The sequence below is a fragment of the Hylobates moloch genome, unplaced genomic scaffold (genome assembly GCF_009828535.3).
Source record: "Hylobates moloch isolate HMO894 unplaced genomic scaffold, HMol_V3 SCAFFOLD_1, whole genome shotgun sequence".
NCBI lineage: Eukaryota > Metazoa > Chordata > Mammalia > Primates > Hylobatidae > Hylobates > Hylobates moloch.
Window position 1 is genome coordinate 10,843,695 of NW_026652276.1, and position 17,713 is coordinate 10,861,407.

General features: G+C 46.8%; 1 protein-coding gene across 4 annotated transcripts in view; it reads left to right on the plus strand.

The window, feature by feature from the left end:
- GPR55 (G protein-coupled receptor 55) overlaps positions 1 to 13,349 on the plus strand; it is a 53,499-nt gene extending 40,150 nt beyond the window's left edge. For 3 of the 4 annotated variants that reach the window (XM_058437411.1, XM_032753932.2, XM_032753930.2), the window contains exon 2: positions 9,578 to 13,349. In XM_058437411.1, coding sequence (XP_058293394.1) covers positions 9,712 to 10,671 — 960 coding nt within the window. In that variant the 5' untranslated portion in view covers positions 9,578 to 9,711 and the 3' untranslated portion in view covers positions 10,672 to 13,349. The remainder of the gene's footprint in view (positions 1 to 9,577) is intronic. The other variant, XM_058437421.1, reaches the window with a different exon arrangement.
- Positions 13,350 to 17,713: the final 4,364 nt, after the last annotated feature.

A 17,713-nucleotide genomic window follows, 5' to 3' on the forward strand; every position in this document is an offset into this window, starting at 1 on the left:
CAAGGTAATTTAACCTAAATATTCAATTTGGAAAATATTTAAGTTTTTAACTTCTTGACCCTATTGATAGCTTGCCAAGCTTTGGAGAATTATATTTTAAATCCCTTTTCTTACCTTCACCTACTCTTCGCTATGAAGCTGGTATTTTGTCTCTTTTCTGTCGTCTTTTACTCCTTATGTAATATATATTTTTATGATGTGATGACTGGCCTGTGAACAGAGGAAACTTGTTTATTTTTCAATTAAAAAAAAAATCATGAATCAGGTTTTTGTTGCTGTTCTCCCATCATTTGGGTGGGACTTGCTGTCTCACTTGACACTTACACATCTCTCTCTCACTTCATGCTTCGTTCCCAGCCCCATCTTGAAATGCTCATCTCTGACCGTGAAAGGTCATGCCTCATCAGCCGAGCTTTGGTGAATTCAATGCATAACTTTTAATTTTGTGTAAACCTTGCGCCCTGCCATGCCTCAAACACAAACCCAGACCACAAGTTGTTTCTCTGATATAGAAGGAAAAAATTGAAAGCTATCCTTACTGGTCTCCTTTTTCCCCACCAAACATTTTTTATATATATATATATTTTAAATCTCAGGTTTTCATATTATCATTAATTAATTAGAAAAACACACCAAAAAAAAAGAGAGAGATAAAGATAAAAGATTTTTAAAATCACCCAGCATTCAACTGCTAGAATGCAACCACTGGTTGGGATGTAGAAATCTTTTTTTAGGTTTTTTTTCCCCCCTCTATGCGTGGGTTTTTGTAATTTTAATCACAGTTGAAATCATTCTGAATGTCTAATTCTATAGTTTGTGGGGTTTTTACTTAACATAGTCAGCATAAACATAACAGTCAGACAGAAAAATTTTCCAATGAGTAAATTTACCATAGTGAAATTAACCTCTTGTTGGCATTTAAATGTGTGTATGTATTTTTTACTATTAGAAAAAAAGTAATGTGGTAATACATTGAGGCAAAGAAGAATAAGAAGAAAAAAATGCCAAGGTGGACATATTTTTGCACACAATTTTTCTTCTTTCATATAATTTACTTAAGGTGAATTCTCAGAATCACTGGATTAAAGACATACGATTTTCATGGCTTGTAATAGAAATTATCAAATCCCAAAGGTTGTATGCTAATTTGTACGCTTACCAGCATATTGGTGACTGGTTTCACAGAACCCTTGCCAGATTCTTTGTTAAATTTTATAAGCAAAAATGTTATCTCTTTGTAAACCCTCTTCTGGGAACTGCCTATGTCATTGGCTTGTTTATCTATTGTTGTTCTTGACATTATTCATTTTAATATTTTCTTCACAGAGAAAGAACGTCATTTGTCTAACATTGGTTGCGTTTTGTTTCTTCGAGTATATTATTTGATGTTAAGACTTTTTAGCAAAAAGAATTTTGTTTGTGCAGTCAAACCTGTCCTGTTTATTTTGTTTCTTTGATTTTCAGTTATGCTAAGTTGACAAAGAGCTTTTCCCTTTAGTGATTTTATAGGTTGTTTATTAAATTTCAACTAGTTTTTCTATGGTTTGATTGTTTTGAAATGTAATTCCTTAATGAATTTGGAATTTCTTTTGAGATATCGTGTAAGATGAGACTCTAAGTTGGTTTTTACTGCCAAATTGTTAACTGACAGTCTTAACATAATTTCTTAACTAAGCCTTCCCTTTGTATTATTGATTGTTGTGGAATGCCTCATTTATTCTTGCTTCTGTTAAATGTGTTAGTGCATAGTCTGAGATTTCTGAGTTAGTAAATGTCTGATTTCAACAAGAATGTCCCTATTATTTTACTATTAAATACAAAGTTGCCATTGGTGTGAGCAATTTACTCTTTGTAAGAAGTACTTTCCTGTTCCATTAGTTAAATAACTCCGAAAAACTATTTATACAATTGGATGACTTTTTATTTTTGCTTTAATGATGTGATACAAAACATTAATTGATTTCCTAACACTGAAACTATCTTACATTTCTATAGTAAATCTGATTCGTCATGATGATTTGTAATGTTAATGTACTGAATTCTACGTAGTAATATTTTAATTAGGATGTTTGCATATATATTCGTAATTGTATTTGAGCAAGTTTGTCTCTTTTGTGCTGAGTTTTGATATTTGGGTAAGTTAATTTAATAGAAATTCATTAATACTATGTTCTGAAATACTTTTAGAGTACGGGAATTATCTGTTGCTTGAAAATGTGAAATAAGCTAGAGCCTATTTTAAGAGTAATTCTTTGATAATATTCTCAGTTTCTTTTACGGTTATTGGTCTAGTCAATAATTCTATTTCTTCTTGTGTCAAACCTTGTATAGATTGTGGTAAATTATTTTTTGCCCCCAAATCAACAACTACATCAAGGTTTTTAAACCGATCAACACACAGGTAATAATGCAGTTTCTTGCTATTTTTGCTCTCCTCTCTAACTCAGCTTAATGTCTTCTTTCTTATTTCTAGTTATGACCATTTGAGTCCTTTCTTCTTGATCATAGTTGTTAGAGATACAGGTATTGCTTCTGTTCTGAAGGAACCACCTATTAAATGTGTTGATTCTGATATTTTCTCTTTTCTAATTCCTTTATTTCCGCTTTTATCTTTATACTTTTTTCCTGATTTCCCTAAGACATTTTTTCCCTAAATGCTCAAGTTAAGTGCTTAATTCATTTATTTAATTTCCTTAAAGAAAATTAAAGCAGTTAGGGCAATGTATTTATCTCTGAGAATAGTTTCGGCTGTACCCCGTGAATTTTTTTTTTTAAACAACCAATCCAAAAAGTTCTTGCTATTCTTCACATGTATTTAGTTTTGTAGTTCTCACTTTATTTTTAATTAGTCATTGTTATTTTTATTATTATTTTGAGACAGAGTTTATATAAACAGGGTCTTACTTTGTTGCCCAGGCTAGAGGGTAGTAGCATGATCACAGGTCACGGCAGCCTCGACCTCCTGGACTCAAGCCATCCTCTTGCCTTAACCTCTGCCTCTGAGTAGCTGGGACTATAGGCACAAGCCACCACACCCAGCTAATTTTTAAAAAAGAAAATTTGGAGAGACAGAAGTTTCACTATGTTGTGAGGTTGATCTCAAACTCCTGGGCTCAAACAATCCTCCCTCCTTTGCCTCCCAAAGTGCTGGGATTACAGGCATGAGCCACTGCGCCCAGCCAGGCTGTATTTTTATTTTCTAGGTCTTTGTGTATGCGGTCAGAGAGTATAGCCAAAATAATTTCTGAATTTTTTTAATGGATGGTTTTGTTCCTGTAAGGTAGATAATTCATTTTTGGCAAGTGTTTTTTGGCTGCTTGAGAAAAAAAATGGATTACCTATTTGTTTAAAACCAAGCCCAAGAGCCATTAATTAAACTGTATTAATCATATTATTTATATAATTCTGTGTCCTAATTTATATTTTGCCTATTTGTTTTATTCTAATCTACAGTATATGAAAGTGTGACACTGCAATTTGTTTTTGCCAATGGCTCCTTGAATTCTAAGAATTGTACCTGATGTGCTTTTGTACACCACCATTTGGTGTATAAGATTACTATATTTGCCCTCACAATTGAGTTTTTATTTTATTCTATAAAAATAAGCTTCTTAATCCTGATGGGCAATTTTGTTCTGCAATTCTGCAAGGCTAGTTATGAATATTGCCTCCCTGTCTTTCTTTCATTTATATTTGTCTGTTCTATCATCACAGAACTTTTATGTGGAACATTTCTGTGTCATTTAAGTGACAAAGAGTTTTATTTTTTAATTGAGAATATTAGTAACATTTGAATTTTTTCGCACTTACTGTTGTAATTTCTATGCTGTTTCTTTTCCTGTTATATTCACTCCTTTGCTGTGTAGTTGGTTTTGTTTCTTTTCATCTTCTGTAGTAATTTTGAAGGTAGACATCATATTTTTAATAGTGGTTGCTTTTAAGGTTTTCAAGAATCTGACACGTATTTCTGTAATTATTGAAGTAAAAAAAAAACAGAACAGAAATATTAGCAATAGAGCCTTTTGCTTCACCCCAGGCACTTACTATTACCCTCCATTGTCCCCACCCCCTACAACACAAGAACACTCTTCCTGCTTTATTAATTTATCCACAATATTAAAACTTGTCTCTGTCTAGGGACACAGATCATCTCTTTTTTTTTTTCTTAGAGAGAGGGTCTCACTCTGTTACACAGGCTGGAGTGCAGTGGCACGATCATGGCTCACTGCAGCCTCAAACTCCTGGGCTCAAGCGATCCTCCCACACAGCCGCCCAAATAGTTGGGGACCACAGGCACAAGCCACCATGCCCTACTAATTAAGTTTTTTTTTGGTGGAGATGGGGTTTCACTATGTTGCCCAGGCGGGTCTCAAACTCCTGGGCTCAAGTAATCCTCCCACACAGCCTGCCAAATAGTTGTGGACCACAGGCACGAGCCACCACACCCTAGTAATCTAAAAAAAAAAAAAAATTTCTTTTTTGGAGAGATGAGGTTTCACTACGTTGCCCAGGCTGGTCTCAAACTCCTGGGCTCGAGTGATCCTTCAACCTTGGCCTCCCAAAGTGCTGGGATTACAGGTGTGAGCCACTAGTCCAGCCAGATAATCTCTTCTGTTTTTTTTTTATTTTAATTTTAAATCTGTAACTATATTCATCATAACTTATGTCTCTTTCCATAGTTTCCTGCTTTCAATTCAATGCTCAGTTCCAAGCTTTTCTACCTTGATGTTTTCATCCTTGCATTCTTCTTAGTAATGATCTCTTGGAGGTCTAAAGTTTTGGGGCAATTATTTTTCTAGAGGCCACATCCACCTGAGACTTGCTTTCTGCACTCTTTACACAAGAACACCTGGTTGGATAAGAAATTCTTGCACCCAAATCTTCTCCCTCAAACCTCTCCTGGTGTTAATTATTTTTTCAGAGGTTTCCAAGGAACTTGGTTTGTTTATTCATGGATGTTTGTGAGGCTCTATCTTGGTGACATTTAAACATGTCAGCGGGACATTCAGAGGTGTCAGCAGGGCCTCTGGGAGTGGCTGTCTCCATAGCTTTTGCATGAAACATGGCACTTCATCTCCTGTATTGTCTCATTTACTCCATGGTTCAATTCAGCCCCACCTCTCAGCCACCGTGCTGCTGCTGACTCACAATGGTTTTGGGTCCTTTTGCTCCATTCACAGATGCTATTTGCTTCACGCATGACCTTTGCCCACTCAGTACTATTTCCTCCTGGAGGAGGCTGGGACTGCCCCATTGCAGTCCTCTAGGAGGCGAAGGTGCCCACCCATCCCTGCTGCGGATAGTAGAAAGGCAGCACGCCACAGATGGTGCTGCTGGGGTGGAAACTGAGAACATCTCCACTGCTGCCTGTGACACAGATCCCAACATCAATGGCAGCATTGGGATGGCCCCTTGGCAGCTATGCAGGGGTGCTGCTGAGACCTCCCTGGAATTCCAGAGAACCCACTCCCAGGGTCCCTGACCACAGTCAGTGCAGCTCTGCTGCTTCAGGTCCATGGTGACGTTGATGCTGATGCCACTCTCCTTGGGCTGCTCCTAGCCAGTGCCTGAGTCCAGCAGAGGCACTAGCCTGGGGCGATTTCTGCGGATATGGGGCTCTTCCAAGAGGCAACCTTTGCTCAGAGATGCCCCATGGCTTGGCCAAGAAGGGCTGAAATCTGCACTGCTGTCTGAAGTCCTTCCCACCTTTTCGTTCCTTCCCTCTCTCCTTCCACAGAGTCAGACCTGCAGGTGGTCTGAAGGCTCACCCCACCTCCTCCTGCTCCCTCTCCCCGGTATTCTTCATGGGCACTTCCCCTGTTTAATCTCTGAGTTGTCTAACACTGTCTTAGCATCTGCTTCTCAGGGAACCTGAAGGGACTCAGCCTCCCACCCAGCCAACTACAGTACCATTGCTTGATTGGGGTGGACCCCTGGGTTGGCCAGAACAGGAGCTGCTAATGGAATGGCCCCACACCCCACAACTAGCAAATGGTGCTAGTTGCTGTCCCCCTGCCCCGTTCCCCTCCCCCTCCCACAAGTAGACTTGTTTTTATTAGCAAACTTCTTTGAGAAGGATGACTGTTTCATCTCTTGCTGCAGTTTGGAGTGCATTGATGCCTTTTTATCTTACTACAGTGAAGCTCCTGATTTTTTCGAAAAAGACTCTAAAAAGATGGTTTCCTGGGACTTTCAGAGGGAATTCAGATTAATTTTTCAGATTCTCTGCTCACTCTGTCATTAGCTGGCAGTATTTTCTCAACCTAATTTCTTCTTGCCAGCTCATAGAGTGCCTTCTCTGGCTTCAAAGACTACTCTCTGAGAAGCTTCCATTTGAAGTCTGTTGGTAATTCAAATGTGACCTTTAGAATAATCCTACTGGGGAATACTGATGGCCAAATTGTGTCTATGAATATACCTGCTGCTGTCAGTGGAGACTCATCCCAGCACCCGAGGTCGTGCGCTTTCTGATCACTTTCCTCCCGTCGTTATCCGTTTGATCCCCCAATTCAGCCACACATAGCGTCTGAGTTTGGGTTGGACTTTGAGCATCACCGATTTTTTTCTTGGCCACTTTGAACCACCAGCAATACGGTGGATTCATCCATGGAGTCGGCCGGTAACAGCTGACAGTAAGGGCCTCTGAGTGTTGAGCTTTTGTCATTGGTGGCTGATTTTTCTTAATTGGTTAGTGTGACCCAGACCAAGACAGATGTCCTCAGTTCCCTTTTCAAAATCTTATTGGATCTCTTTAAACATAAACTTGTATTCACACTTATCTTTGTGGTTCTTGGTTTTCTGCTGTTCCTGGTCTTGAAGGCAACTTCTCCAAGCCAATTCCATCTTCCTCTTTGGTGTTGCAACATTTTACATTTAGACCTGAACTGGGCTTTGAACTGCTTTTCTCATTATTTTTGAAATTTACCTTGTGAGTTCCAAGCTATTCCAGTAATTTTTTGAGCTAGGCCTGTGGCCATTTCAGCATGTTTGGTGAGGAGGCGGCCACCCCACCTTGCAGATTCTGAGCATCCTGAGTAGGACCAGTTACTACTACACACCCCCAGGAGGCACCATCCCCACAGACCACAGGACACCAAGGCTTCGAATAAGAGGAAGTACTTTTTCCTAGATCTATTGTTACATAAATCTGTGAGAAAAGTAAACACATTGGAAACCATAGAATCTTTGGAAAGCCACCAAATCAAGTAATGTCTGGTAAATGTTTAGTGCATAGTGCTCAATGGATGATATATATATGTACCTATAAACATCTGTCTATATATATCAATTTCCTTTTTCATTAGGGATCAGAGAGGGCTTGGGAATGGTATTACATATAAGATCTTAAAAAACACCCCAATTTTTTCCTCCCACGGGCCCCCAGTAGTGATGAGAAACAATAGCAGAATGAGAATTCTGTTAGCAGTAGCTGCACAGCAAAGAAATAAGTCATAGGAATGCTTATTGTGGAATTCATTGTTTCCTGGTAAAATACTAGAAACCTAAATATTTATGAATAAGCTACTGGCTAAATGAGTTTTGGTATACCTACACAATGGGAGGCAAACAAGCCATTCATATATGCTGATATAGACCAATGTCTAAGAAACATCGTTGAGTGAAAAAGCAAGGGACAGGGGCTGTAGGTATATTATTTCCAAATTTTAAAGAAGTCATACATGTATATGTATGCATGCATGTATTTGCATATATGTATCTACTTAGAAAATGTCTAGGAGGAATATGCAAGAAGCTGTAAAGCATGCTGCCTTTGGAAAGGACAGTTGAGGCCTTAGGGTACAAGGAGGCTGACTTTCCTACGCTTGTTCTTTTGTTCTGCTTGAATATCTTATTGAGAGCATGGAATACTTTTAAAATTAATAAAAAGTTATGAAAAATAATAACAGAAGCTTTAATTAATAACAGAAGTTTTAGGAACAGGTGCGGGGCCTCCCGCCTGTAATCCCAGCACTTTGGGAGGCCAAGGTGGGTGGATCACCTGAGGTCAGGAGTTCAAGACCAGCCTGGTCAACATGGTGAAACCTCATCTCTACTAAAAATACAAAAAATTAGCCAGGCGTGGTGAGTGTGGTGGCTCATGCCTGTAATCCCAGCTATGAAGGAGACTGAGGCAGGAGAATCGCTTGAACTGGTGAGGCAGAGGTTGCAGTGAGCCAAGATTGTGCCACCGCACTCCAGCCTGGGCGACAGAGTGAGACTCTGTCTCAAAAAAAATAAAAATAAAAATAAATAGCTGCAGTGGTCACTAGCATGGGATTCACTGGTGGGAGTCTGTGCTGATGTCTCCCTCCCTGGTACATCGATATCTTGGGATCTCAGCACCTGCTAGCCAGGAAGTCATGGAAGGTGGGAGGGGCACAGGAAGACGGGTCTCACGGCAGGACCTGGCTGCGCTTGCTCACCCAGCTGCTTTCTGCCGAAGTGGTTAAGGAAGACGCCAGGCATAAATGTCCTTTCCATGCCATGCCCCTGTGCTCTAGTGAATGTGGCACATTCCATGTCTAAGGCCAGTCCAAGTCAAGTACACCAGCAGCACGGCCTCACTTGTGGGGAGAGGGAAGAGTGGGTGAGAAAGGAGGGAACAGGGAGGTGGGCAGAGGTGGGCAAGTGGGGAGAGGGTGGAAGTTGGTTCATATTTGAGTCCTCTTTCTAGCAACCTGGTTCTGGATGCCTGGATTGAACACCTGGTTTTGTCCTGCTCCAGGGCTACATACCTTGATACAGAACCCCACAATGGCACTCACCCCCTCACCCCAAATTGACCACGCTCGGACCACACCCCTGTGCAACCACACCTACAGCCTTGGTCCTCCTGTCCCTGAGGCCACTTCTAATTTTCTGCCGGACTAAAGGCCTTTCCTTGCCCTGTGGAGAACTCAGGGCCCCGCTCCATTCCCTCTGGGAATGCCATTTCTCCCATATCTCTCCATTTTCTGTCTGGTTTTCTCTTTGGGGTACAAGAGGCTGCAGGAGCTGCAGACCTTATATCTTGGCAACTATGAATCCCTGACAAGGGACTCCAACCCTCTGCCTGGAAACCCAAGCAAAAGTTGTGTTGATTATCATGGCTTCTTGGAGAGTCAAACGTCTGTCCCTGAACCAATGAACTAACCAACTACTGTGTCCAGGGGAATGCAACGCTCTGGTGTCAATCATCCCTGGTTGCAGGTTGACTGTGTCCACCCATCAGGAAAGTGGGTGGGGGGAGGACAAAGGGGACAAGAGGAGCTGAGTCCTGGAAACAGCATTTGAATCCCTGATCCAGCTGCTCCTGAAGTCAGCCCTACCCTAGTTTTCCTGTTTTCCACTATGTGAAACTGTCTCTTTGCTTCAGCCTGTTTAGGTCTGGGTATATGCTGTTATTTCTTTCAACAAAAGGAGTTCTGATTTAAAAGACAGATGTCCATGCACAGCAGGGTTCTATATCTGTCAAAGAAAAACGTGTGTATGGTAGAAAGGGAGTGAGAAAGCGAGTCTGGAATGATATACACAAAAAGTAACAGTGGTTGCATCTGGGCGGCAGGATTAAAGGTAATTTTTCTTTTCTGTGTTCTAGTTGTGATTCAATGGGCACGAATTGCTGTGTGATGCCGGGGAGGTGTTTGTGATTCTTGACAAAGTCATTTGAATCCATCACTTCAAGAGAGTGAAAGCAGCCCCGTCTGATCTGTTAGTGTTGTAGGAAGAAACATGAGTCAGCAAAACACCAGCGGGGACTGCCTGTTTGACGGCGTCAATGAGCTGATGAAAACCCTACAGTTTGCAGTCCACATCCCCACGTTCGTCCTGGGCCTGCTCCTCAACCTGTTGGCCATCCATGGCTTCAGCACCTTCCTTAAGAACAGGTGGCCCGATTACGCTGCCACCTCCATCTACATGATCAACCTGGCGGTCTTTGACCTGCTGCTGGTGCTCTCCCTCCCTTTCAAGATGGTCCTGTCCCAGGTACAGTCCCCCTTCCCGTCCCTGTGCACCCTGGTGGAGTGCCTTTACTTCGTCAGCATGTACGGAAGCGTCTTCACCATCTGCTTCATCAGCATGGACCGGTTGTTGGCCATCCAGTACCCACTCCTGGTGAGCCACCTCCGGTCCCCCAGGAAGATCTTTGGGATCTGCTGCATCATCTGGGTCCTGGTGTGGACCGGGAGCATCCCTATCTATAGTTTCCACGGGAAAGTGGAAAAATACACGTGCTTCCACAACATGTCTGATGATACCTGGAGCGCCAAGGTCTTATTCCCGCTGGAGGTGTTTGGCTTCCTCCTTCCCACGGGCATCATGGGCTTCTGCTGCTCCAGGAGCATCCACATCCTGCTGGGCCGCCGAGACCACACCCAGGACTGGGTGCAGCAGAGAGCCTGCATCTACAGCATCGCAGCCAGCCTGGCTGTCTTCGTGGTCTCCTTCCTCCCAGTCCACCTGGGGTTCTTCCTGCAGTTCCTGGTGAGAAACGGCTTTATCGTAGAGTGCAGAGCCAAGCAGAGCATCAGCTTCTTCTTGCAATTGTCCATGTGTTTCTCCAACGTCAACTGCTGCCTGGATGTTTTCTGCTACTATTTTGTCATCAAAGAATTCCGCATGAACATCAGGGCCCACCGGCCTTCCAGGGTCCAGCTGGTCCTGCAGGACACCACGATCTCCCGGGGCTAATGGAAGGACATCCTGTTCAGGGGAAGAAAGCCCTGGCCCTGAATTCTGGTAATGGACATCACGTTCCAGGGTTTTGATGTGGTGGGATGATCCGCACCATCTTCACGGATGTGCTTCCCTTTGATGCCCATTGAGTGCCAGCTTTGCTCATTATACCCCAAAGACCTTTTTTCCACTGCCCAGACAGCTCCACATATACCACCCAGTGCTCAGGGATCTCTGAAGAACCCACAAACCAGGTGAATTACTGATTTCTAAGTCCAAAAACTATAGAGCAGAAGAATTGAGAAACAGAATGAGACCATGTCAACAAGGCTGTTTCCAACTCTCCCCATTTTCCTGTTCGACTGGGAGGTTCTGGAAAGAAAGAGAGAGAAAGAGAGAGGAGGTAGAGGAGGGAGCCAAGAGAGTCAGTTATGGGGGAGGGTGTCTTGGGCAGAGGCGGGGTGGTGGGGATGAATGAAGCCCCTTTTTAGTTTGGGTGTCCCAGAACGGATCAGACTTGCATTTTCCAGTCCCTTCTGGAGCTGTGTTGCCAAAAGCCTCACTGAGATGACAGCAAGTGGGGGTGGTGTTGGGGCTGGGCAAGTAGCATGGATCACCCCAAGTTTCCAGTGAGCCTCAGAAAGGTGAAGGAAGCCAGCCACACCTTTCTGTGCCCGTGAGAAGACTGCAGAGTGACTGAGTGGGGTGCCGATGACATCCAAGAGCCATGAGGGTGGAGGGGAAAGGACAGTCCTGGGGAAGGAAGAAGACAGGCCCGGGGCTGGAAGCACACAGCCCCTCCCCCATCACCATCAGGCTGTCCATAGCATGGAGTGTTGCTGCTGGCCCAGGGTGAAGAGAGGCAGTGGGAGACGGCCTGGGAGCAGAGAGACTCCTGACCTGCTTTCTATCCTGAACAGACTGGGAAGTTGCTCATTACACCTAGCTTCCTTGAAAACAATGGCAAAGAATCAGGCTTGCCTTGGTTCCACCATAGGAGGGTGGAGGAGGTGCTGTCTTACTCACCTGCATCCTGGCTGGGCAGCTGGCACCCGAGGCACTGCCCATGGAGCCGTCCCTCCCTGGCAGCTGGGAGGGAGATGAGGCAGCCAGGCACAAGGGTGTGGCCTTGAGAAAGAAGGCAAGAGGGGGTCCCTGCAGGTCCCAGGGAACTGTAAACAATTGAGTCACGCCTGGATGGCTTCTCAACAGATCTGGAGGGGGAGTGCAAGTGACAGCAGAAGCCTCCCAATGACTCAGCTGCTCCGGAGAGTGAAATGATGAGAAGGATCCATTGTGGGGTGGTTTTGCATGACAGAGCGAGTGGGATGAGGAGTAACTGATGAGACTTCATGTGAGCAAGGTCTTTAGGAGGAAAAGCAACTGCGGTCTACTTGTAGGATCTGGGCACAGTGGGGGCCGAAGGGCTTGGGAGGGGTGGCGGCCTGAGGGGAAGAAAAGAAGCATTTGGATAAACCTGGACCTGTGGGGAGGAGGAGGAGGAAGAGGAAGAGGAAAAGGAGGGGACGCTGAGCAGTGGCCCTAGGCTTGAAGCCTGCAGGGAGTGCAGGGTGGGTGGGGAACCTGGCTGAGCTGCTTCCTGCCTGAGAGCCTTTCCCGGCTGGCCTAAGAGCCATGGACGGACAGGAGTTGCCTTCTCAGGAGCAGCTCCCGCTGTTGCTGTGCTCAAGTGGCACCCTGTACACCTCCTCCTAGGTGGATGGAGGGAAGGGTGAGGAAGAGAGCGTCAATGAAGGGGTGGAAGTGGATGTGGAGGAGTAACCAGACCAGACCAGACCAGAGGGATCGGAGGCTCAGGCCCCCCGGGCTGGGCCTCTGGAACCACAGCCCCAGAGTCAGGCTCTGCAGACCCAGAGGTAAGGCTGCCTGGCTGCCCCAAGCCCCAGACACTCCTCTCCTTGCCTGCAGGCTGCCCTGTCCCATGGCCACCCTAGACAGAGACACCACCCGTGATACTCTGAGGAGGCCAGACTTTCGCACGCAATAGGGCATTTGGGGCTGGTTCGGGTCAGAGTCCACGGGTGGTGGATTTAGGGACCACCCTCCTCCCACTTCTTTCTCTGCATGAGGAGTTGGGAGCCTGCCTGGTGGAGTTGAGTGATGCCCTTCATGTGCACTTGGGTCTACCAATGTGCTTAGGGCCAGATGGGCTTCCTAAGAGACAGGGGTGGGTGGACCTAACCACCTATCATCCCCAGCGATGTTCAAACATAAACTCTTATCTATGTGCAGCATGACTCTGTCCAGGTGACAGAAAGGGCTCTAGACAGCTGAGAGGAACGGATCATGTAGGGAGGGACGGGGAGGGGAGCCAGGACCCAGGAGCTGCATGACTGTAAGAGGAAGGTCCTTGGAGGGTATCAGCAGTCTCAGTGTGATGTGACAACTATGGACCTGTGGATGTGCCCTGGGGACCCCGACCCATCCCAAAACACTGTGGGAAGAAGGGCCTCTTCTCCGTGGGGACCCGTGTCTGTGGAACCGGGCACAGGTCCATTCTGCAGGCCACTACGGCTGCTCGGCAGGAGGGCCGAGAGTTTGGACCCACATAGCTGCAACCCAAGCTGGCCCATAGTCAGCAGTGGGGCCCAGCGGCACCGGAGGGGCGGATGGTTAGCACTGGAAAAAATGACTTGATTAATCTGATTCGCCAAATAAATAGATTCATGTGATGCCTTGTGACCTTGTCTTGGACTAAGCTTTCTGGCCCCAGAGAAGAGCAGGCCCCAGATGGCCCCTGCCAGGTCACCCAATGATCTTGGTCTCCTCAGCAGCCACCTGGCCACCAAGTGTGGGGCTGCAGGGAGTGGCCCTCCCTGCTCAGGAGCACAGCTGGTCCTGTCCAGGTGACCAGGAGCCAGACCCTTTGGGGTCTAGTTGCCGCTCCCCCATATCCACACGGGTGCTTGGTTCTCTGTGATAGCAGCCAGGCTGCACAGACCCCGCATACTCGGCTGCAGTCGACCCCACCCTGCGCCTGCCACCTTGTCCCACCACCACCTTGTCGCACTGCCACCGTGACACTGCAGCTGCTTCCACAGGCCCTGGCTCCTCCACATTCACAGGGGTGGGGGGCCCAGTACGAGAGACCTGCTGAGCAACCGAGGGGCTGAAGACACAGGGCCAGTCTCTAGAGGTCCTCCACGGTGGCCCTTCCCTCCCTTCTCTGACCTCCTGTGGTGGCAATCCGACTTTCCCAGGGTGGATTCTCCTGGGTTCTTCTCTGCACTTCACTGTGAATTTTGCTAGCCTGTGGAGAGCTCCCGGAAGCTGTGCACTGCTAGGCTTTGGCCTGGGCCACTCTCTGTCCTGAGTTCCCCACAATCCTGAGCGCAGCTGATCACTGCCTGGGTGCTGAGGGCCAAGGGGGACATCTTTGCTCCATCTAATCATCTCCTGCTAAGCTAGGAGCTACCCACTACGAAGCCACATCCCCTAGGGATAGTGACCACCTCCCCTTGGCCCCCAGGGAGGATTTGACTTGGAGAATGTCAGTTCACAAGGTGCATTTGTCAACTATATTCCTCTTGAGTTACCTCTCTGGGGACCCTCGGAAGCTGAAAGTCATGATACTAATACTATGTAACTGCCACAGGATACTAAAGATGTCTGGAAGCGTAAGATAACACCCTCGTAGCAAGTGACCACAAAGGGATGGAGATTGCAAAGGTGCTTGAAATGACTGAGGCCTGGTAACAGTTGTAGCGATTCCTAGAGGTTAAAAAGGATTCGGTTAATAGACCAATGCGGAAAGAAATTGGGCAGAGCCCACTGTGTGGGTGTGAGGAGAGGCTGGCGTGCAGAACAGTCAAGAGGTAGGGGTGGGGACATCCCCATAGGAGGAGGAGCTGTGTGGGGATGCCCACGCCAGACCACCCTTCGTCTGTCCTCAAGGGTCAGTTGTACTGTGGACAGCGATTTACCAGGGCCAAATAAAGGCTGGCAGGGACCACTTGACAACCTTACCACTCGGGGGGGACAGAGGACTCAAAGACACACCAAAGGTGCCTTTTCTGGGGTGAGCACTCCCCTGAAACTACCATCACAGGCCCCACTGGCTTTTTTCTGCCCAGAGCTGGCTTCTCTGGTGAGCCCAGGGCACAGAGCCGTGAACGGCCATTTGAGGGGCTGTGGATAGCAGGTCAAGAGGGACTCCAGGAGCTTGAAGTAGAAAGACAAAACAGACGTCCCTTTGCCCCACTTCGGGGAGTGCTCCCTCCCAGGCCAGGAGCCTGCAAGATATGCCCTCCTTGCAAAGCTGTTGCAGAAAAGGCCACATGGTGCCTCAATCATGAGTCACGACAGCAGTGTGGCCCTTTGCACTTTGAAGTCTCGTGAGGTAGGATCAGAAGCACTGTCACTTCAAAGCCAGACGCGGCTCTGGCTCACCTTTGAGGCTTCTGATGGCAGCTTTATTCCGGAGGCCCACGCCTGAGTGAGTGTAACAAAGCTGCTGCCTGCAAGGGGGACCTGCATCTCTACCAGGGCTAGCACAGTTACGAAAAGGCTGCTTAGGGTGCAGATAGATGTCTCCGAGAAGACTCTCTTCTCAGTAGGTGGCTTCGGGCTGTGTGTCGTGCAGATGAGAGTGCATACACACGTGTGCGTTTCTCGTTCAAGCGGTGTCTCAGAGCAGCTTGCCAGTGGAGGCCACACACAATTTAGAAAAGTTGTGCCAGAGTTGACTAGATCTGGCTAAACCCAGATTTCCCAAATAGCTGATTCCCCAAGTCAGTGCCTAGTGCATTTCAGACGGAATGACCCTGACTTGGGGAAAACTGATGTCCAATGACCCAGTGATCGCTGTGTGAGCCTCCAGCCAAAGCACAGTTCTGGGAGTGGGTGGAGGGGTTTCCCTGAGGGCAGTGGAGAACCTTGAGGCCAGGGGGCCTGGAGTGGTTAAGGAGGGCTCTAGAGGACTGGCGCAGGGTGGGACATGTTTGTGGGGGTGGGTCTCCAGGCAGCATTAGGTAGGTGGAGAGACCTCTCCCTCCCCAAGATGGGCCAGGCGTTACTGGGCACTGGGCACTGGGCTTGGCCCCCTTTGGCAATAGATACCAGCCTCTTTGCTGTGGATTTCCTTCAGTTTCCTAAACCTTCAGTACTGACTTCAGGTCGCAGCCAGGGCACAACTTTCACCAAGAGGAATCAGTGTGAGCTTTACAGCAGCGCATGAGACCCAGAGATGCCTGGAGGGGGGAACCCACAGAAAATAGGACTTCCCACATTAACGGAGAGTGGGGAGCAAAGTCATTATTCTCCGAGTATTATTAAAGGGTATATGACCCCAAAGACAGGACTATTTCAATTACATGAACGAAGTGGGATGAAATTGATGGTTAAGAGATCTGTGAGCTATTGATATTTCTTCCCTGGGACTTTATACTGCAAAAAACATCCACATACGGCAAGTATGTTGTCAGTCTACCTGAGCTGCCATAATAAAACGCTGCAGACTGGGTGCCTTAAACAACAGGAATTTATGTCTCACAGTTCTGGAGGCTGGAAGTCTCAGATTGAGGTCTGGCGGGGTCAGTTTCCGGTGAGGCCGCTCTTCCTGGGTTGCTGATGACCACCTCCTCACTGTGTCCTAAGAGGCAGAGAGAGAGGAAACAAACCCTCTGCTGTCTCTTCTGCTAAGGACATTAATCCTACGGGATCAGGCCTCACCCTTACTTCATTTTACCTTAGTTGCCTCCTAAAAGCCATGTCTCCAGGTACAGTTACATTGGGGCCTAGTTAGGGCTCCAGCGTGTGAATTTTGGGGGGGACACTTCAATTCACAGGAACGGCTTCTACGCTGACCTGGAGTAGAAGTCGCACTTCTCTTATTTCTTCAAATTGAACGTAACTTGCCCTAATTCACCAAGGTTTACTGGAGGATGCTGCAGCTCCATTGTCACTGGATCCCTTCCGCTCCCAAGATCCTGCACGGGTCCTAGCTGGGGCATCCCTTGATGACTGCACTATTTGCAGAGAACCCTGGGTTTCAGTCCACACTGGTCACAGCCACGGTGCCCAGCGAGGACTGGGCCCTTCAACAGAGGCATCCGAATGACACTTGGGCACGCAGCTCACTCCTGCAGGCCCCAAGCCCTCCGTGTTAAATGCTCTTGCACCTTCACGTCTGAGGCTCCTTCAGCAGAATGCTTGTCTGGGCTCTTCTTGGGAACCACAGTAGCCCTGCACCTTCCCCGGCTGACCTTTAGACTCACAAACCTAGCATCCTTTTCAGGTAGGGCTTTAGGCAGCCTCTGAGAATGGTGAAAGCTCTGGCACTAGGTCTTTTGTTTTGTTTTTTCATTTGTTTGTTTTGTTTTAAGAGAAGATCTCACTCCTGTCCCCCAGGCGGGAGTACAGTGGCATGATCGCAGCTCACTGCAGCCTCAACCTCCTGGGCTCAAGGGATCCCCCTGCTTCAGCCCCCTGAGTAGCTGGGACTGTAGGTGCACACCACCATGCCTGGCTAATTTTTGTATTTTTTGTAAAGACGGGGTCTCACTATGTTGCCTGGGCTGGTCTTGAACTGCTGGGCTCAAGCAATCTACCTGCCTTGGCCTCCCAAACTGCTGGGATTACAGGCATGAGCCACCGCGCCCAGCAGGCCATGGGGTCTTAATTCATCTTGTGCCATCGATCCTCCTGCAATCAGGAGGAAGCCTGTGGACCTTCCCCAGAAGGGCGGTTTCACATGCATCAAGTAAAATGCATGGAATTAGAGAGGAAACCAGATATATGGAAATGTAGTCACCAGTGTAGCAATACATATGTTTCTTTAGGCACTGGATAACAAGATCTAGTGATGGCTTTAATGATTATCATAATTTTGAATTTATGATGAGCTGAGAAGTTATTTTGAATTATCTGCGGCAACTGTAGTGGGATATGAGAGTATCTGTGATGTCTATTGGTGACAAGTCCCAGGAACCACACCATCTATCGTACTGTGGTGTGATGTCTACGTGCATAATGGAAGGAAATGCTACCTTCAGTTAGTGATTAGTGAAAATAGCATGTAATGTTTTCCCCCAACAAG